The sequence below is a fragment of the Lissotriton helveticus genome, chromosome 2_1 (genome assembly GCF_964261635.1).
Source record: "Lissotriton helveticus chromosome 2_1, aLisHel1.1, whole genome shotgun sequence".
Lineage (NCBI taxonomy): Eukaryota > Metazoa > Chordata > Amphibia > Caudata > Salamandridae > Lissotriton > Lissotriton helveticus.
The window spans coordinates 8,323,531-8,345,840 of record NC_136059.1 but is presented as its reverse complement, the minus strand read 5'-3'; the positions used below and the strand labels follow the sequence as shown (position 1 = coordinate 8,345,840).

General features: G+C 46.6%; 1 protein-coding gene and 1 long non-coding RNA gene across 2 annotated transcripts in view; one reads left to right on the top strand and one right to left on the bottom strand.

Annotated features, from left to right (window-relative positions):
• The window catches only part of LOC144819176 (uncharacterized), a 704,861-nt gene that overhangs the window by 393,206 nt on the left and 289,345 nt on the right, over positions 1 to 22,310 (top strand). The gene's annotated exons all lie outside the window — the stretch shown is intronic.
• Positions 1 to 22,310, bottom strand: part of LOC144820367 (uncharacterized) — a 93,407-nt gene that overhangs the window by 46,313 nt on the left and 24,784 nt on the right. Inside the window, exon 3 of the mRNA XM_078677926.1 lies at positions 18,930 to 19,510. Within this exon, the coding sequence (XP_078534052.1) occupies positions 18,930 to 19,510 (581 nt within the window). The remainder of the gene's footprint in view (positions 1 to 18,929; positions 19,511 to 22,310) is intronic.

Here is a 22,310-nt window from a genome sequence, read left to right as displayed (position 1 = left end):
TAGAGACGAAAATACATAATCCACCTTCAGATCTACCATGACTCTCTGGTACGGCAGGGGCAAAGAATGTTCCAAAGCCGTTCATGTGGACAGGTTCTCCCAGCCAGGTCTCCTGCAAACATATAACATTATAACCTGCTACAAAATCCAGCCACTCTTTGTTGTTAATTTTATTCCTGAGCCCTGCCACGTTCCGGAACACAAAGTCACTTTATTGGTTGGGAGAGTGGGAGGAGTCCCCTACATCTTCAATAGACCTGGCAACATGCCATAAAGGATCAGCACCAGGTAGATTAGTTAGACTAACTGTTACTGGACTCTGTCCCCCTTCCTGAATGATCTAGTGCTTTTGCCCCCACATGTCTCCGCTCAGTTCCCTCACAATTCGACGCTGGTGGTCAATCCATATCCTCAAGATTTTCTATTCCCTGGTACCTGGTAAAGGTTGGAATGTTATAGGACCGGTGAGTAACAGGTAGCGGAATACTTAGAGGTTTTGGCTGATGAATGGGCCCTAATAACCCTGGCTGGGAGAAGTAACCCAGTGGAAGTGCAGAGATCGTATTTGTGGTAATATGATTGGGCCTCGTTCTGTTCATCACAGTCTCCACGAGCTGCGGTGTTTTGAAAGACAATACTACACAATCTACTGGTGATCTGCCCACCCATTTAATTTGTCTAACAATCTTTAAATCAGCAAATAGATGTTCAGTCAGTCCCGATCTACCCCCAACCAGTTTAGTGACTTATTTTGAAGAGAGGTCCAAGATTCTGTGGTCTTATGATTTAATGGCGGGACATTTGTTAGCACTATTACATATGGTGTGGCAGCAGGTGGAAGATCTAAAAACTCTGTTGGCTGTAGAGACGGAGCATCTGCGGTGTTATATTAGCATGAGCAGGCAACGATCTAACAGGAATGTTCCATTCTTTTGATGATGAACTGATTTGATTTGTTGGTATATGTGCGTAAATGATTTGATTGGCTCATTGTGTTGGTTACAGTTAGATTACTGTCAGCTATCTCTTTCCCATCGTTGCTGGAGCGCAGTCATTTGGAGTTTATTTATCCATTTAGAAGGAAGTGGGGAGTCTGATTTAGAGGAGTTGATGGTGTCATATATATTCTGTATACACCCATTCATTCCTTTATCAATCATTAACACCGTACCTCTGTCACAGTTTTTTAAATTACCATCAGTTTTAACTAGGCTTTGTAGTGCAGTCGATGGTGTTGGATTTTTTTCTCCATAGACTAATAGTGACTCCTTGTTAGACTTGGCATCTTTTGGCGTGTTTCCCCAGACTTTTTTATTTCTGATCTCCCAGTTTTGACTCTATTTTTGCTGGTGTATTGTTTCTGCGCCCTTTTCTCACTGCTGATCAGTGGTAAAGTGCAAATGCTGCTGTGGTAAATTGCGTTATGGATTGGTGTTTCCATGATTCAATATTTGCTTTACTTGTTAGTCCCTAGTACCACCCTTATCCCGCACCACAACCTTGGCCTAACAACACCGGCGCCATCGACTCCAGATGACAGCGCTCCAGCAACGACGATGACTCTGCTTGCACCGTGACCTGCCAGCACGGCGACGAGCACTGCATTCACTTTTCACTGGGACCCAGGTCTCACCGACGACGCCATATGACGCTGCCACCGAGACACTGCTCACACCGCGACCTGAGGGCACTGCATCCGCACCGCTGCACTTCACCCCGCAGCACTCAACGTCTGCCGACACCAGCGCTCCTGCCTTCAACAGGGAGGAGTTCGATCTACAACGCGTGTGACTTTGAGGGCCCAGACAACTCCTGCACCGACCTCCGGAACCGAAGCTTGCGGACACCGTGCTTCGGGAAGCTCAACAAGAGGTTGCCGACGCCCTGCATTTCTAAAAGGTACTGTTTGCAGGTCTTCCCGACACCGTAGCTGGCCCGAACGCCACGGTCAACCAGAACTGTTTAGATTTGTTTGTTCATGACGCCATGATAGCCCCGGATAGAGCTTTCGACTTCAAGGAACTGTTTTTGAAGGTTATTTTGATAACTGAAGATTTCTAAGTAGTGTATTGTGGATTTTTATCGTTTTTGGTCTTGTCTTAAGTATATACAATTATTGGATATTTTTCTAAACTGGTGTGGTGTCCTTTTGTAGTGCTTACACTGTAATACTGTTCGTTATGTGCAAAGGCTTTACACTCTGCCTCTAGGATAAGCCTGACTGCTTGTGCAAAGCTATCAAGGGGTTGAGCAGGGTCTATTTTATGAATGTAACTGACTTATCCTGACTAGAGTGGTGGTTTCTGCCTGGCTTTGGCACATGCCCTAGCCTGCAAAAAAATCCCATTTCTAACACTCCTCAACATTGGTAATCTGCTTTTCTATTACTCCCATGGCCCCCGATATAAACTTTAGTAACGAGGTCTGTGTATGCGTCTGTGTCTATTCTGGCAAGTTAGACCTTCCTTGATCCGATAATAATTCCCTTTTCCCATGTTTGATCCCAAGTAGCCCACAGCAAAAATTACGATATGTAATGTATGTGCAAGGTTTGAAACAAGAAGATAGATGGAACCAGTAATTTCAAGTTTAGTGAAATATACCAATTGTATTAAGTCTAAAAGTCTAACGGGGCGTGGCTTGCGCGCTGCAACGAGATTGCGGCTTGTGAGTAGCTCCGGGGCATCGAGGGCTGTCGGGACGATTTAGGATCCCTGTTGCCGGTGCCTGCCTCCTGAACATCGGCATTTCAGCTATCGGAATATGCTGTGAGCGGTTTGTAGCGTCTATCTACTGGCGGAAACTGCAGGAACCTGCTTTTTTAGTATTTGAAAGCTCCGCTTCCTGAATTTCGCGAGCGGCCGCCATTTTGTTTTTGTTGGCGCCGCTCGCGTTTTCTCCTCACAGGTTTGACACAAGCCACTGTCACCTGCATGTCTCGCTGGGTTATGGTGCTTTTTATTATATTTCTCATTTACCATGCTATTGGTGGCATCAATTTGTCTCACAGGCAGTGTTATGAGATACTTCAGTCTTTATATCGTCATGACTGATATTTTTTGACTTTCCTCATTCTCTCCTCTAAGTCTCTGGCCCAAGCATGGTTGATGAACTACTGTACTTGTTTCTTTCTTCAGTAGGGGCTGGCCAAACTATTTTTTTAACGCTTTTTCAGCGCTCCTTCAATATTTCATATGGCTTTATCCTCCCTTTTTGTCAATGACCGCCATTTTGTGCTCCACTATTATCACTATTGACAGGGTCTTCTTTTTACAGTCTACCTACTGATTTTATTGGGTCCTTGTGCGCTACTATTGTTTTTTTCTGTCATTTTCTGGTCCTTTGGGTCAGATTCTTTTCGCACAGGTTTTATTTTCTGTGTGGTAATATTATTAGACTTCTTTTGTGGACATACCCTATGGCTGACAATATGGGTCCCCCTTCTACTGCTAAAGACTCTAAAGGTTCTCTGAAGAGGTGCAAACAAATTTCTCCTACCCCGGAGTCATCTCAGAAGGATACTGGTACTACATTGGACACCATTTTGTCACGTTTAAATTCTGTACATTAGATTGTGCAATCTACCAAGACAAATACTGATTTACAAGTTGAGGTAGCGGCTATCAGAAATGATTTTAAAGCACTATCTATCCGTGTTACGAATGCGGAGACACGTATTAGTGGTGCGGAAGACACTGCGCAACAGCACTCTAAGTCTCTTCAGCGGATGGAGCGCTCAATGGTGGCGTTGCGGAGAGATCTTACGGAACAAGAGGATCGCAACCGTAGGAGTAATCTACGGATTTTTGGTCTCCCTGTAGATGCTGAAAAAACGGCCTCCTCGATGATAGAATTTCTATACCAATGGCTTCCATCTACGCTTCAAATTTCATTCCGAAGGATTTTGAAATTGAAAGGGCTCATCGTGTACCTGCTTTTAGACCCAAGTCCTCCTCACACCCAAGGGCGGTAATTTTTAAACTGCTGCGTCATCAGCACTCGGAGCAAATTTTGGCTCACATGAGGAAGGTCAAGGCGGTATCTTGGGAAGGACACCGGATTGCTATATCACAAGACTTTGCCAGAGACACTGTCATTCGAAGGAAAGGTTTTCTTAACCTACGGAAATGTCTTTCAGATATGAATATCCCTTTTTCCTTTGCAGGACCTTCGAAATTTCGTATCACCTTTAAGGGCCGGTCGAGAATCTTTGATGAACCTTCTGATCTCTCCTCCTTTCTGGATAATCAGTCTGAGTCTCAGATTCTTCTCCTACTCCGGTCCTTCGGGCCCTTGATTTCTAGTTGTCCTTATGAAGATTTATTTTTGTCTCTTTATGCTTAGCTTGTGTAATAGATTTCAATTGTACATGTTAAATTTTTGCTTTTACTGTTTATAAGATGGTATTCCTAGCTTTCTAGTTCACATGGTGTTTACTATAGTGGAGTTCATATCTTTCCTATGTGTATTTATGTCTCTTTGTTCTCTTGTCCTTGATACTCTAATTTAGATATCTTGCTTATTATTTCTGTCTTTTAGTTATGTCTCTTCCCCTTATATTCTTCTTTCTATATATGGACGTTTTTGTCCTCATTCTTCGTTTTTTTGCGATTGTCTATCACTGTTCATAATAGTTACTTTCTGTTTTGCTTGATATAGCTTTTCAGTATGTCTGTTTATTCCTTTTTGCCCTTTAGGTTCCTGGTGGTTGTTTTTATGTTGATGTTTTGTTTTCCTACTTGGTTGCTTCTTTTTATGTGTTCACTACTTCTTCTTCTTTTCTATTTATTTGATGTTCTGTTTTGATCTATTTTCCTACTTTTTCTCTCCCTTTCTTTTGTGTATATTTGTTTTGTTTTTTCCGATTGTTTGTGTTTTGATTACACTCGTTATGATGTTTATATGTATTCCTGATTTATTAGCTGTATTATTTTTAGTCTTGTCTCTTATATATTAACAGCTTTATCTTATTTCATTTCAATGATTATTGCTATGTTTTCTAATTTTCTTGATTACTTATGCTCATTAATTGTTTTTTTCTATTTTTTTTTATTGCAATGAGATATATATAGGTATATTTTAGACCCGAGTTATTTCTATTTACGTTTCTATGCATTTTTTCTGCTCATAAAATCAATTTTTAAGATTTATTCTGTTTGCTTAGAGTACAGTTCTTCCTTATATACTGCATATATAGCTGTAGATTTTACTCTTTGTTATGAACTATACTCATTGCTATTTCTTGTTAATATTTATTCATGATGATGCTATATTGTTTATATTGGTTTATTTTTCTTATATCTAGCTGACTGATGAGCTTCTATTAGCTGTTTTGGCCTGTTTGATTAGCTCATGCTCTCTCTTTTAGTTCTCTCTTAAATATAACTTATAAAGCTCATTGGCACCTATTTTTCTTATCCCTTTTACGCCTTTATCGGTAATGTTTCTAATATGGGATCGTTGGCTTCATTACTATGTTTTTTCCTGGCGGTCCCCTTGCTTGCCCCTCCATGTCCCCCCCTGGTATGAATTTGGTCCTCCATAGACCTCCCCTGGTGGGTCTCTTTCTTTTTTTCTTTTTCTTTCTACTCCCTCTTTTGCTTTTTTCTTTCCTTTTCTTTTCTTCTACTCTTTTCTTTCTCTTTTTCTCTTACTCTTCCTGGATCTTCTGTTGGTGCTCCTTTCTTGTATTATTTATTGTGGTCCATGGATGGTTGCCTTGGTTTTTGTATTGCTCCTTCTTTCATTATTGTTGTTCGGATTTCATTGTTGATGTAGGATTATGTCTGGGTTGAATGTTGTCTCCCTTAATATTAGGGGGCTGAATCATCCGGTGAGGAAGGCTAAAATTCTGGATTACTGTAAATCTTTATCCTCAGACTTGGTACTTTTACAGGAAACGAAAGTATCTTATAAAGAGCTTCTATTGTTGAGGAAAGAGTGGGTCCTTGCTGTGGTGTGCTCTGATGCCTTGGGGAAAAAGAATGGTATGATAACACTCATTTCTAAAAATTCTGGTCTCTCTGTGGTTTCTGCGGAGCATGATTCTGAGGGTCGTTGGTTGTTATCTAGACTTACTGATGGTGTTGTTGATCTTTATGTCTTAAATATCTATGCTCCAAACAGCGATGATTCTTCATTTTGGCAGGAGATCACTAAAAAATTAGCACATACTCCTCATAAAGGAAATCTAATTGTGGGAGGTGATTTTAATTTACCAATGGACCCCTTGTTTGATAGGAATTCTGCTTTCCCCTTCCTCTCTTCCAGAGCTCATAAACAATTGCTAAATATGTGCGCCTCTGCTAATCATCAAGATATTTGGCGTCTTCATAATCCTACAGGCAGTGACTTTTCTTTCTTCTCCTCTCCTCATTTTAGCTTTTCTCGTATTGATTATCTTTTGATTCATTCGTCTCTTCTACAATCCATATCTTCTCCACATATCCATCCTATGCTTGCTTTAGATCATGCGGCTGTTTCCTTTTTTCTCTTATCTCTTGCTCCTAAAATACAACCTCGCTCTTGGAAATTGAATACGGAGATCTTGCACGATGACTCTCAAGTTTTGGCTCTACATGACGAAATTGAAAATTTCTTTTCTGATAATGAAGGCTCAGTTAGCTCGCCAATAGTTTTGTGGGATGCATTTAAATGTACACTTAGAGGGCACGTTATCAAAATAATGGCAAAAAGGAATGCTGATATCAAAAAGGAACTTACAGATTTGGCTGATAGTATTAAACGACATGAGCTTCTTTTTCGACGTTCTAAAGATAAACAATTACTGCAAACCATTACAAATTTAAAATATTCGTATAATACTATCGTTACCAAGAGAGCTCACATTGGGGTTCAAGCCCAGAAATCCAAACGAATATTATTGAAAAAACGTGCTGGTAAAATCTTAGCAGCGACGTTAAAATTTCAGGAATCTAGCTTCAAGTCCTCTCAAATCTCTTCTATTAATGATAGGTCTGGTGTTAAAAAGTTTCATCCTAAGGAAATCCTTCAAGTTTTTCGTGACTTCTATAGTAATCTCTATACCCCCACTAATCAGTCATCTTTTGAGAAATGCCAAGAATTTTTAAGTACAATCCCTCTTCAGGCAGTCTCTGCGGAGGATGGTGAGAAATTGGGGGGATCGATTACGTCTGAGGAAATTATAAATGCCATTAAGGCCACACGATCGGGAAAAGCTCTGGGTCCGGACGGATTCCCCATTATGTTTTATAAAACCTTTCTTTCTTCGGTGGTTCCTCGACTTAAGGCTGTTTTTGATGCTTTTATTCGAGAAGGTTTGGTTTCGGGCACTGCGGCAGATGCCACTATTGTGGTGATCCCAAAGGAAGGTAAAGATCACTCAGATCCTAAGAACGTTCGACCTATTTCTTTACTTAACATGGAAGCTAAGTTTTTGCAAAGATGTTTGCTAAGAGGTTTGTTAGAAAGGCGATCCCAGGGAGTACAGAAGGCGTCTGACTGGCCCCCCTGAGACCCACCTCCCCTTATGAATTAGGCCGAGCGCCGTCGAGAGGCCTCCTGGGCGAGGCTCCTCTCCTACAATCGTAACAGCCGAGTAATCACACCATTACAGACGAACACCACACAAGAGTAGATTCTTAAGAGTCTTTATATAAGGAATAAAGGCAAGTTCTCGTAGCAATATATACAAAGGGATCGAGGGATCCGTAAGGTCTTGGTATCAGGAAAAAGGGGTAGCGGGACAGTCTTGTTACCAACTGGTATGAGGATGCCCGGCGCACAGCTCTCAATCCTCGAGCTGGGGTGTACAAGGAGCCGCGACAGCGTCAGCAGGGCTCGGACAATAGTTCAGCGTGGTCGGGCCGCGACAGCGTCAGCAGGGCCTCCGAAGATGGTTCAGCGTGGTCAGGCCGCGACAGCGTCGGCAGGGCCTCCGAAGATGGTTCGGCGTGGTCAGGCCGTGACAGCGTCAGCAGGGCCTCCGAAGATGGTTCAGCGTAGTCAGGCCGCGTCAGCGTCAGCAGGGCCTCCGAAGATGGTTCAGGGTAGTCAGGCCGCGACAGCGTCAGCAGGGCCTCCGAAGGTGGTTCAGCTTGGTCAGGCCGCGACAGCGTCAGCAGGGCCTCGAGGTTCCAGGTTCCAAGTACAAGAGTTCTTATCAGGATCAACCGCGACGAGGTCAGCAGGGCTTCGACTCCAAGATACAACTACCATCCTGATCCAGGGCTGGCCCAGATATAGGACTGGAGTCCTTTGATGTCCGGACCCTCGCGCTTGGGGGGTCAGAGGGGCCGGGATGATGGTGTCCAGACACCCAGCAGGGGGGTGGAGCCAGCGCCCAGGGAGGCCGGAGGGCGATCGATACAAGGCGTCCGGTGACGGCTGGAGGGCCATCGAAACTCCCCTCCTCCTGGATCTGTCGAGTGGCCACTCTACCACCTGGGGGGATCTTGGTGCCTCGATGTCGGGGCTTCGCTGGGCCGCGGCCTGGGTTGGGCCGAGGCCACGGGCTCGGGACGTGAGGGGCCCAAGATGGAGTCGGGCCTGAAATGGTGGCTCGGGGTGGTAGCCGGACCTGTCGGGTTGGGGCGAGCAGTGTTCGCCGGGTTCCAGGGGGGAGAGCCGTGGGTTGCCAGGGGGCTGCTCTCGTTGATAGTTCGTGGAGGGTAGTGTTCAGGGGGGCGACAGCGGGTCGATGGAGGGCCGATGTCGTCCCGGGCCCGCCATGCGGGAGGGGTAGGACCACGCCACGAGGCCGGGTCCAACACACATCCCCTCCAGCTGAAGGCAGGGAGAGTCACCCATCTTCTTGGGGGTTCTCCTCGCCGAGGCGGAAGAAGCGGGACAGGCCATCAGCGTTGGCGTGGTCGTTACCAGGGCGATGCTCCACAGTGAAGTCCATCCCTTGCAGGGAGATGGACCAACGCAGCAGCTTCGGGTTCTCGCCACGCATCTGCATCAGCCACCGCAGAGGCCGGTGGTCGGTCTGCACCCGGAAGTGGGTGCCGAAGAGGTAGGGCCATAGTTTCTTGAGGGCCCACACGACGGCAAAGGCTTCTCTCTCGATGGTGCGCCATCGTTGCTCCCTAGCCAGCAGTCGCTGGCTGATGAAGGCCACAGGATGGTCGACACCCTTGGGTTAATTTGGGATAGGACCGCCCCGATGCCGTGCTCCGAGGCGTCTGTTTGGACCACAAACTCTCGGCTGTAGTCGGGGGCTTGGAGCACAGGGGGGGTACACATGGCCGTTTTCAAAGCCTCAAAGGCTGTTTGACACTCGGGGTCAAGTTCACCTTCTGGGGTTGCCTTTTGGAGGTCAGTTCAGTGAGGGGCCCCACAATGCTCCCATAGTCTTTGATGAAGCGCCGGTAATATCCAGTGAGCCCCAGGAAGGCTCGGACAGCTGTCTGGGTGACCGGGGGCTCCCAGGCCACGATGGCGTCAATCTTCGGTTGGAGGGGAGCCACATGGCCGCTCCCCACCTGGTGCCCCAGATAGGTCACAGACCCTTGGCCTATCTGGCATTTGCTTGCTTTCACAGTTAGTCCGGCCCTTCGGAGGGCCATCAGGACCTCCCAGAGGTGCTTGAGGTGCTCGGCCCAGTGGAGGCTGTACACCGCAATATCGTCCAGATAGGCGGCACTGAACTCTTCTAGCCCCGCCAGCACTTTATTCACCAGTCTCTGGAAGGTGGCTGGGGCGTTTTTCATGCCAAAGGGCATCACCTTGAAATGGAAGTGGCCATCGGGGGTCGAGAAGGCCGAGCGCTCTTGGGCCCCAGGGGTGAGGCCGATCTGCCAATACCCGGCCGTGAGGTCGAAGGTGCTGAGGTACCTGGCGGCCCCCAGGCGATCGATCAGTTCATCGGCCCTGGGGATGGGATGGGCGTCGGTCCTGGTGACAGCATTCAGCCCCCAGTAGTCGACACAGAACCGGAGCTCCGGGGGTGCGCCGGGGGCGGCGGCTTTAGGGACCAGGACCACTGGACTGGCCCAGGGACTGTCGGAGGGCTCGACCACCCCCAGGGCCAGCATCTTGGCCACCTCGGACTGGATGCAGGCCCGAACATTTCATCACTCATGGGGTGGTGTTCATCAACGGGGAACTCTTTCTATCATGGGTGTCTACCATTTCATTACTCGCGGGGTGGTGTTCATCAACGGGGAACTCCTTCTATCATGGGTGTCTACCATTTCATTACTCACGGGGTGGTGTTCATCAACGGGGAACTCCTTCTATCATGGGTGTCTACCTGTTCATCAACGGGGAACTCCCTCTATCATGGGTGTCTACCATTTCATCACTTGAGGGGTGGTATTAATCAACGGGGAACTCCTTCTATCATGGGTGTCTACCATTTCATCACTCACGGGGTGGTATTGGTCAACGGGGAACTCCTTCTATCATGGGTGTCTACCATTTCATTACTCACGGGGTGATGTTCATCAACGGGGAACTCCTTCTATCATGGGTGTCTACCATTTCATCACTCGCGGGGTGGTATTCATCTACGGGGGTAAACAACGTTTACAACGCAACTTTTACCACGCAGTGCCTTTACAACGCAACTTTTACAACGCAAACCATTACAACGCATTGCGCTGGGGGGCGCTCTAGGATAGGGAATGTGTTTAATGTACTATCCAACACCTTCCCTACTATCCACCGGGACTGGAGTTGGAATAGTAAATTAAACAATTCACTATCCAGCGCCTGAAAGCATTATGCGTTGTAAAGGTATTCGTTGTAAATACCGCGTTGTAAAGGCATGCGATGTAAAAGCATGCGTTGTAATGTCATACATCCATCTACGGGGAACTCCTTCTATCATGAGTGTCTACCATTTCATTTCTCATGGGGTGGTATTCATCAACGGGGAACTCCTTCTATCATGGGTGTCTACCATTTCATCACTCCCAGGGTGGTATTCGTCAATGGGGAACTCCTTCTATCATGGGTGTCTACCTGTTCATCAACGGGGAACTCCTTCTATCATGGGTGTCTACCATTTCATCACCCGCGCGGTGGTATTCATCAACGGGGAACTCCTTCTATCATGGATGTCTACCATTTCATTACTCGTGTGGTGGTATTCATCCACGGGGAACTCCTTCTATCATGAGTGTCTACCATTTCATCACTCGCGGGCGGAGTGGTATTCATCAACGGGGAACTCCTTCTATCATGGGTGTCTACCACTTCATCACTCATGGGGTGATGTTCATCAACGGGGAACTCTTTCTATCATGGGTGTCTACCATTTCATCACTCGTGGGGTGATGTTCATCAACGGGGAACTCTTTCTATCATGGGTGTCTACCATTTCATCACTCGTGGGGTGATGTTCATCAACGGGGAACTCCTTCTATCATGGGTGTCTACCATTTCATCACTCATGGGGTGGTGTTCATCAACGGGGAACTCTTTCTATCATGGGTGTCTACCATTTCATCACTCGCGGGGTGGTGTTCATCAACGGGGTACTCCCTCTATCATGGGTGTCTACCATTTCATCACTTGAGGGGTGGTATTCATCAACGGGGAACTCCTTCTATCATGGGTGTCTACCATTTCATCACTCCCAGGGTGGTATTGGTCAATGGGGAACTCCTTCTATCATGGGTGTCTACCATTTCATCACCCGCGCCGTGGTATTCATCAACGGGGAACTCCTTCTATCATGGGTGTCTACCATTTCATCACTCGCAGGGAGGTATTCATCAATGGGGAACTCCTTCTGCCATTGTTGTCTACTATTTCATCACTCGCGGGCGGGTGGTATTCATCAACGGGGAACTCCTTCTATCATGGGTATCTACCATTTCATTTCTCATGGGGTGGTATTCATCAACGGGGAACTCCTTCTATCATGGGTGTCTACCATTTCATCACTCCCAGGATGGTATTCGTCAACGGGGAACTCCTTCTATCATGGGTGTCTACCATTTCATCACCCGCGCAGTGGTATTCATCAACGGGGAACTCCTTCTATCATGGATGTCTACCATTTCATTACTCGTGTGGTGGTATTCATCCACGGGGAACTCCTTCTATCATGAGTGTCTACCATTTCATCACTCGCGGGCGGGGTGGTATTCATCAACGGGGAACTCCTTCTATCATGGGTGTCTACCATTTCATCACTCCCAGGGTGGTATTGGTCAACGGGGAACTCCTTCTATCATGGGTGTCTACCATTTCATCACCCGCGCCGTTGTATTCATCAACGGGGAACTCCTTCTATCATGGGTGTCTACCATTTCATCACTCATGGGGTGATGTTCATCAACGGGGAACTCTTTCTATCATGGGTGTCTACCATTTCATCACTCGCGGAGTGGTGTTCATCAACGGGGAACTCCTTCTATCATGGGTGTCTACCATTTCATCACTCGCGGGGTGGTGTTCATCAACGGGGAACTCCTTCTATCATGGGTGTCCACCATTTCATAACTCGCGGGGTGGTGTTCATCAACGGGGAACTCCTTCTATCATGGGTGTCTACCATTTCATCACTCGCGGGGTGGTATTCATCTACGGGAGTAAACATTGTTTACAACGCAACTTTTACCACGCAGTGCCTTTACAACGCAACTTTTACAACGCAAACCATTACAACGCATTGCGCTGGGGGGCGCTCTAGGATAGGGAATGTGTTTAATGTACTATCCAACACCTTCCCTACTATCCACCGGGACTGGAGTTGGAATAGTAAATTAAACAATTCACTATCCAGCGCCTAAAAGCATTATGCGTTGTAAAGGTATTCGTTGTAAATACCGCGTTGTAAAGGCATGCGATGTAAAAGCATGCGTTGTAATGTCATACATCCATCTACGGGGAACTCCTTCTATCATGAGTGTCTACCATTTCATTTCTCATGGGGTGGTATTCATCAACGGGGAACTCCTTCTATCATGGGTGTCTACCATTTCATCACTCCCAGGGTGGTATTCGTCAACGGGGAACTCCTTCTATCATGGGTGTCTACCTGTTCATCAACGGGGAACTCCTTCTATCATGGGTGTCTACCATTTCATCACCCGCGCGGTGGTATTCATCAACGGGGAACTCGTTCTATCATGGATGTCTACCATTTCATTACTCGTGTGGTGGTATTCATCCACGGGGAACTCCTTCTATCATGAGTGTCTACCATTTCATCACTCGCGGGCGGAGTGGTATTAATCAACGGGGAACTCCTTCTATCATGGGTGTCTACCATTTCATCACTCATGGGGTGATGTTCATCAACGGGGAACTCTTTCTATCATGGGTGTCTACCATTTCATCACTCGTGGGGTGATGTTCATCAACGGGGAACTCTTTCTATCATGGGTGTCTCCCATTTCATCACCCGTGCCGTGGTATTCATCAACGGGGAACTCCTTCTATCATGGGTGTCTACCATTTCATCACTCATGGGGTGGTGTTCATCAACGGGGAACTCTTTCTATCATGGGTGTCTACCATTTCATCACTCGCGGGGTGGTGTTCATCAATGGGGAACTCCTTCTATCATGGGTGTCTACCATTTCATCACTCGCGGGGTGGTATTCATCAACGGGGAACTCCTTCTATCATGGGTGTCTACCATTTCATCACTCATGGGGTGGTGTTCATCAACGGGGAACTCTTTCTATCATGGGTGTCTACCATTTCATCACTCGCGGGGTGGTGTTCATCAACGGGGAACTCCTTCTATCATGGGTGTCTACCATTTCATTACTCACGGGGCGGTGTTCATCAACGGGGAACTCCTTCTATCATGGGTGTCTACCATTTCATCACTCGCGGGGTGGTGTTCATCAACGGGGAACTCCTTCTATCATGGGTGTCTACCTGTTCATCAACGGGGAACTCCCTCTATCATGGGTGTCTACCATTTCATCACTTGAGGGGTGGTATTCATCAACGGGGAACTCCTTCTATCATGGGTGTCTACCATTTCATTACTCACGGGGTGATGTTCATCAACGGGGAACTCCTTCTATCATGGGTGTCTACCATTTCATCACTCGCGGGGTGGTATTCATCTACGGGAGTAAACATTGTTTACAACGCAACTTTTACCACGCAGTGCCTTTACAACGCAACTTTTACAACGCAAAACATTACAACGCATTGCGCTGGGGGGCGCTCTAGGATAGGGAATGTGTTTAATGTACTATCCAACACCTTCCCTACTATCCACCGGGACTGGAGTTGGAATAGTAAATTAAACAATTCACTATCCAGCGCCTAAAAGCATTATGCGTTGTAAAGGTATTCGTTGTAAATACCGCGGTGTAAAGGCATGTGATGTAAAAGCATGCGTTGTAATGTCATACATCCATCTACGGGGAACTCCTTCTATCATGAGTGTCTACCATTTCATTTCTCATGGGGTGGTATTCATCAACGGGGAACTCCTTCTATCATGGGTGTCTACCATTTCATCACTCATGGGGTGATGTTCATCAACGGGGAACTCTTTCTATCATGGGTGTCTACCATTTCATCACTCGTGGGGTGATGTTCATCAACGGGGAACTCTTTCTATCATGGGTGTCTCCCATTTCATCACCCGTGCCGTGGTATTCATCAACGGGGAACTCCTTCTATCATGGGTGTCTACCATTTCATCAGTCATGTGGTGGTGTTCATCAACGGGGAACTCTTTCTATCATGGGTGTCTACCATTTCATCACTCGCGGGGTGGTGTTCATCAATGGGGAACTCCTTCTATCATGGGTGTCTACCATTTCATCACTCGCGGGGTGGTATTCATCAACGGGGAACTCCTTCTATCATGGGTGTCTACCATTTCATCACTCGCGGGGTGGTGTTCATCAACGGGGAACTCCTTCTATCATGGGTGTCTACCATTTCATCACTCGCGGGGTGGTATTCATCTACGGGAGTAAACATTGTTTACAACGCAACTTTTACCACGCAGTGCCTTTACAACGCAACTTTTACAACGCAAACCATTGCAACGCATTGTGCTGGGGGGCGCTCTAGGATAGGGAATGTGTTTAATGTACTATCCAACACCTTCCCTACTATCCACCGGGACTGGAGTTGGAATAGTAAATTAAACAATTCACTATCCAGCGCCTAAAAGCATTATGCGTTGTAAAGGTATTCGTTGTAAATACCGCGTTGTAAAGGCATGCGATGTAAAAGCATGCGTTGTAATGTCATACATCCATCTACGGGGAACTCCTTCTATCATGAGTGTCTACCATTTCATTTCTCATGGGGTGGTATTCATCAACGGGGAACTCCTTCTATCATGGGTGTCTACCATTTCATCACTCCCAGGGTGGTATTCGTCAACGGGGAACTCCTTCTATCATGGGTGTCTACCTGTTCATCAACGGGGAACTCCTTCTATCATGGGTGTCTACCATTTCATCACCCGCGCGGTGGTATTCATCAACGGGGAACTCCTTCTATCATGGATGTCTACCATTTCATTACTCGTGTGGTAGTATTCATCCACGGGGAACTCCTTCTATCATGAGTGTCTACCATTTCATCACTCGCGGGCGGAGTGGTATTCATCAACGGGGAACTCCTTCTATCATGGGTGTCTACCATTTCATCACTCATGGGGTGATGTTCATCAACGGGGAACTCTTTCTATCATGGGTGTCTACCATTTCATCACTCGTGGGGTGATGTTCATCAACGGGGAACTCTTTCTATCAAGGGTGTCTCCCATTTCATCACCCGTGCCGTGGTATTCATCAACGGGGAACTCCTTCTATCATGGGTGTCTACCATTTCATCACTCGCGGGGTGGTGTTCATCAATGGGGAACTCCTTCTATCATGGGTGTCTACCATTTCATCACTCGCGGGGTGGTATTCATCAACGGGGAACTCCTTCTATCATGGGTGTCTACCATTTCATCACTCATGGGGTGGTGTTCATCAACGGGGAACTCTTTCTATCATGGGTGTCTACCATTTCATCACTCATGGGGTGGTGTTCATCAACGGGGAACTCCTTCTATCATGGGTGTCTACCATTTCATCACTCATGGGGTGGTGTTCATCAACGGGGAACTCCTTCTATCATGGGTGTCTACCATTTCATCACTCCCAGGGTGGTATTCGTCAATGGGGAACTCCTTCTATCATGGGTGTCTACCTGTTCATCAACGGGGAACTCTTTCTATCATGGGTGTCTACCATTTCATCACTCGCGGGGCGGTGTTCATCAACAGGGAACTCCTTCTATCATGGGTGTCTACCATTTCATTACTCACGGGGTGGTGTTCATCAACGGGGAACTCCTTCTATCATGGGTGTCTACCATTTCATCACTCGCGGGGTGGTGTTCATCAACGGGGAACTCCTTCTATCATGGGTGTCTACCATTTCATCACTCCCAGGGTGGTGTTCATCAACGGGGAACTCCTTCTATCATGGGTGTCTACCTGTTCATCAACGGGGAACTCCCTCTATCATGGGTGTCTACCATTTCATCACTTGAGGGGTGGTATTCATCAACGGGGAACTCCTTCTATCATGGGTGTCTACCATTTCATCACTCACGGGGTGGTATTGGTCAACGGGGAACTCCTTCTATCATGGGTGTCTACCATTTCATCACTCGCAGGGAGGTATTCGTCAACGGGGAACTCCTTCTATCATGGGTGTCTACCATTTCATCAGTCATGGGGTGGTGTTCATCAACGGGGAACTCTTTCTATCATGGGTGTCTACCATTTCATTACTCACGGGGTGATGTTCATCAACGGGGAACTCCTTCTATCATGGGTGTCTACCATTTCATCACTCGCGGGGTGGTATTCATCTACGGGGGTAAACAACCTTTACAACGCAACTTTTACCACGCAGTGCCTTTACAACGCAACTTTTACAACGCAAACCATTACAACGCATTGCGCTGGGGGGCGCTCTAGGATAGGGAATGTGTTTAATGTACTATCCAACACCTTCCCTACTATCCACGGGGACCGGAGTTGGAATAGTAAATTAAACAATTCACTATCCAGCGCCTAAAAGCATTATGCGTTGTAAAGGTATTCGTTGTAAATACCGCGTTGTAAAAGCATGCGATGTAAAAGCATGCGTTGTAATGTCATACATCCGTCTACGGGGAACTCCTTCTATCATGAGTGTCTACCATTTCATTTCTCATGGGGTGGTATTCATCCACGGGGAACTCCTTCTATCATGGGTGTCTACCATTTCATTACTCCCAGGGTGGTATTCGTCAACGGGGAACTCCTTCTATCATGGGTGTCTACCATTTCATCACTCCCAGGGTGGTATTCGTCAACGGGGAACTCCTTCTATCATGGGTGTCTACCATTTCATTTCTCATGGGGTGGTATTCATCAACGGGGAACTCCTTCTATCATGGGTGTCTACCATTTCATCACTTGCGTGGTGGTATTCATCCACGGGGAACTCCTTCTATCATGGATGTCTACCATTTCATCACCCGCGGGGTGGTATTCATCAACGGGGAACTCCTTCTATCATGGGTGTCTACCATTTCATCACTCTCAGGGTGGTATTCATCAACGGGGAACTCTTTCTATCATGGGTGTCTACCATTTCATCACTCCCAGGGTGGTATTCGTCAACGGGGAACTCCTTCTATCATGGGTGTCTACCATTTCATCACTCCTAGGGTGGTATTCATCCACCGGGAACTCCTTCTATCATGGGTGTCTACCATTTCATCACTCCCAGGGTGGTATTCATAATTACATGTAGAATGAAGCAGTAAGTGGAGCGTTTCTGCAAAACATTATTCACCACTAATTACAACACAACTGAACTTTGATAGATACTGAGTATTTCAAAACAAATTATTTTATAAAAGAAATAAGACTGTTTGTACTTTATGTTTATTGTGAGAAATACACAAGCTAACTAAAGCTACTGTTGCACTGCGCATTTCCCTGCTAAGTAACCCTTGACTGTTTAACCTTCCATAATCGTGAAAGTCCAAAACGTGTGAGTACGCGAGGGTTTATTTATGAGCCCCCTGCACTGCCAGAGCATCACTTTTTGTGACGCACCAGAGGCGCAGATTACAAATAAATATCTATGAGGCCACGCAAAACCAGTGTTCCTGGCTTTGAGTGGCCTCATAGACATAGAGTAAGGCAAGAGATCGCACATTGCTGCATTGCCTTACTCTGCACCCGGGAGGCGTTCCATGGGCCTGGCACTGGGTTCCAATGCAACACCAATGGATTTTGACGCTGCCCCAGATTTACAAGAGCATTTAAACCTGGGGAAGCGCCGAATCCGTACACCTCCCGAGGTGAGGGGTAATGAGGAGAAATGTCTTTATTTGCCCTCGTTATTTCCTCTTTTGTGTGTTCTGCATTCTGCAGCGCACATAGAACGAGTTAAACACATTAAGATTGTTTCTGTGCAGGGAGGCGCCCCTTCCTGCAGAAAAACAATCCTGCTGACAACACAGGCACCCTTGCACCCCGGTGCATTGGCGCTAGGCTGTCAAAACTGAGCCAGTGCAGGCAGAAAGGACAGGAATGCACCGTGTTGTACAAGTATGGTGTATTCCTGCCCTTTCACTTGGCATAGGGCAGTGCAGCAAGATGACTTGCGGTGCTGCCCTATGCCAAAATCCCATAAATGAGGGCATTGGTATTCGAAGGAACTCCCAGAAGTACCTGCTTCTTGTGGTTCCAGAGACAACAGCACTACTGACCTGACATAGCTCCCACATTCCTGAGGTCAGCCCTCTGCATTCACTGCTTACACATGTTATGTTAAGTGTATTTGTAAAGCGCACCATCACCCAGGAGGGTACCCTGGCGCAGCTGCGCTACGCAGCCACATCGCGACTGTGCCTAAGGTTGGCTTGTTGCGCCCAGAGAAGCGGGTGGAATAGGAAATGGCAGATGTCATGCAGAAATGGTCACACGTATGTGGGGTGTAGCCTACCTCGTCTGTCTCAATGTCACCAGCATTGCCTCTTGTCACGTACTGCATGACATGTGAGCGCTCCTCAACACGGTTGTGCTCTCGCTGCTGCCTCTTCTCCATGACACACTTTGCATCTTTTGCCAGATTCTCCTCTAGGGCGCGGCTTTCTCTTTCGATCTCTTCCGCAATCCTCCTCTCTCTTTCATTCCTCGCTGCAATCCTCCTCTCTCTTTCAATCTCTTCTGCAATCTTCCTCTTTCTTTCGATATCAGCCGCAATCCTCTTTCTTTCGATTTCTTCCGCAATCCTCTTTTTTTCGATTTCTTCTGCCATCTTCCTCTTTCTTTCGATTTCTTCCGCAATCCTCTTTTTTTCGATTTCTTCTGCCATCTTCCTCTTTCTTTCGATTTCTTCCGCAATCCTCTTTCTTTCAATTTCTTCCGCAATCCTCTGTTTTTCGATTTCTTCTGCAATCTTCCTCTTTCTTTCGATTTCTTCTGCAATCCTCTGTTTTTCGATTTCTTCCGCAATCCTCCTCTCTTTTTCTGCTCTCTCCGCCTGTCTCCGTTGTTCACATTTATGGTCATCTTCCCGTTTTCCTTTAAGTGAAAAGAAAAGAACAATGTTTGTCATAAATCTTACCTTTGATGAAGAATTTGAGGGAGGAATAATAGTTTTGGGTTCGTGGCATACATTTTGTCAAACATATTTAAACAGTCAGCTGTTTTCCAGACCCATTCAATTGCTAGAGAATAGTTTATTGTTATGTATTACACCAGAATTCTCTAGTGTCACTCCTGGAGGGACGGATCCATGCCAGATTTTTAAAATAACTACATTTATCTAAATGTGGATATGCTAAAAATCTGGCCTGCATCCGGCCTGCCAGGACTGACAGTGGAGAACCCTGCGATGACTTATAGTCTCACCGAAAGGGGGAAACAGGTAGCCTGAGAAGAGCTAGTTGCATTGATAATGTGTCCTTAGCAATGTCTATTAATCAGTGGCAGCTGGTGAAGTTTGAGAGTGGTGAGGCTGAGTGAGGGGACACATGAGCAATATTCAACTGAAGAGTGAAAATCAACCTTTGAGAAGTTCCCTGCTTTGTGAAGCAAGAATGACGTTGTATTTAGCAACGTTTGATCTCGAAACATTTTTTTGTTGGACTCTGCAAATTATGCAGTAGATAGTAGATTATGTGGCAAATGCAGGAAATCAACGATTATGGAAAACACCACAGTTACAAATCCACATAATTCCAGTAGTCCTACATAGGTATCTTCCCATCTCTTCCAAAATAAGGCACATGAAAAAGAAGGGCGCCTGCCTGTCCCAGACAAAGCGCCCCCATCACATGAGCAGGCAGGATTTGTGAAGCGCCTCCAACTCTCAAACAAAAGGTTGAAGAGGAAGTGACAGCCTGTCTCTTAAATACCAAAGTTCATGGGGAAAAGCAACTCTTTCTCATTCCATTGCCCCATAGTCCCCAGCAATGTTGTTTACACCAACAACAAGCCCTTTACAATCACTGGGCAGAGAAAGAGATCTCTTAGCCTATAATGCAGCAACCTAGGTGGGGGCAGAATGGTCGGCTATCTCGCCTTGTACCAAGAAGGGCAGAAGCTGTAATGTGTACTCTACCCCTCCAAATCCAGACTGCTGTGCCTTCAAGAATGAGTAACGAAGCTGTGGTTCAAGCCTGGTATGACCAGTCGAGCTGGCACTAAGGAAAGAGGAACCACTTCCGGTCCCACACCGAAGCTCCCAGGTACCCACTCTTCACAGAACCATGTGGTCCAGTGGAGGCACACTGAATATGAATTATTACCATGAAAGGCTGACTGTGCACCCAAACTCAGCACAATTCACTACAGCTGAGGTACACGGAGAGCTTGTGATGTGCACTAGTTGAAGTGATGTCAAGGGTCGCTTGAGTTAAAACTAAGGCCTTAACTACTTTAACACCCACAAACCTCCCTGAGTCTCTTTTGTCTTTTCTCGCGTTCCGCTGCATTCTAGTCTGGCCGTTGCCTCCCTGTCTTAATGATACAGAAAAGGGGGTGGTGATGAACGGAGTGTCTGAATTAAGCAGACCACTCTTACCCAGTCCAAAGATCAGGGCTTGATCCATCACCGTTCTTTATCTCACTGCCCCATCCCAGCTCAGAACCTGGCTATATGCAAATTAGTCTGTCCCTGGCCCAGTGCATCATGGGAACAGGGCAGACCAAACTACCAAGCCAATTCTTCACCAGAAAGGAGACAAGCTACCGGGGACCGGTTTCTGGCATTTCAGCCTCTTCGGCCCGGCTTGCTTGAATCCTGATGGAGCAGTGAGAAAGGGACTCATGTCTGAGTAAACCCTGTGTTGGATCGAGCCCTGATCTCTTGACTGGGTTAGAGTACTCTGCTTAATTCAGAGACTCTGTCCATCACCACCCCTTGTTGTAAATAATCCCTGTCTTAATGGCTGGATCCAGTCCGCGCAATCAGGACGTCGTCAACCTGTGGACCTCCTTAGTGATACTCCTGCTAATACTGTCGCGTTTGTAATCGCGAGTCTATGTCTTCCCCAATTAGTCTTTGTAATTCTTTCTTTATTTACTTTCTGTTAGATTTCAGTTGGGATATTGATTGATTATTGTTTGATTATTGGTGGTCACTGTTTTTTATCTCATTTTCTATATTGCAACCTCTATCGTAACCATTTATTCGCTGTTTGTATATTCCATCTAATGTACCCGTTTGTTTTATTTTTTTCTGAAACTGCCAATAAAAACTTTTGAAAAAACCAAAAAACGAAGGCCTTTCCTCAGTGCACTTCACCCCGCACGGAGTTCTGCTCTCCTGTCACTAGCTCTGTAGGGATGCACCGACCACCCACGGGGTGTCCGGTCATAAATGTACCAGGGCCCTTCACCACCAACCCCCCGAAGTTTAAAAACTGAGCAGCAGAGTTTGACACATGTCAAAGTTACTCAAGCCATGCCGCTGACCTGTGATCTGAGACTGGCTCGGTTGCACCTCCACGTACCTTTAGATTTCCTAGGACATTCGTCATCATTTGAGCTGTTAGAAGTGTATTTTTGAATGTTATTAAAACAGAGACGACTGCAGGAGCGGACGCATACACATCTCTCAACCCACCCTGTCCCCAAGTGACCAGACATCAAGGGATCCCTGAGAAACGGAGGTTCCTGCGGCTTCTGTGCCAATCACACACTTCGACGAACACACGCCCCGGAGTGGAGGCGCTCGGATATTACACCCTTGTACCGAGATTCATGTTCGTTAACCTACATACATGAACGACATGAAGAACAGACGTGCATTGGGGTTGAATGCAAGTAGCAGGAAGGACAGGGGTGGGCACCACCCTCAGAGCTTTGCTTCGTTCCA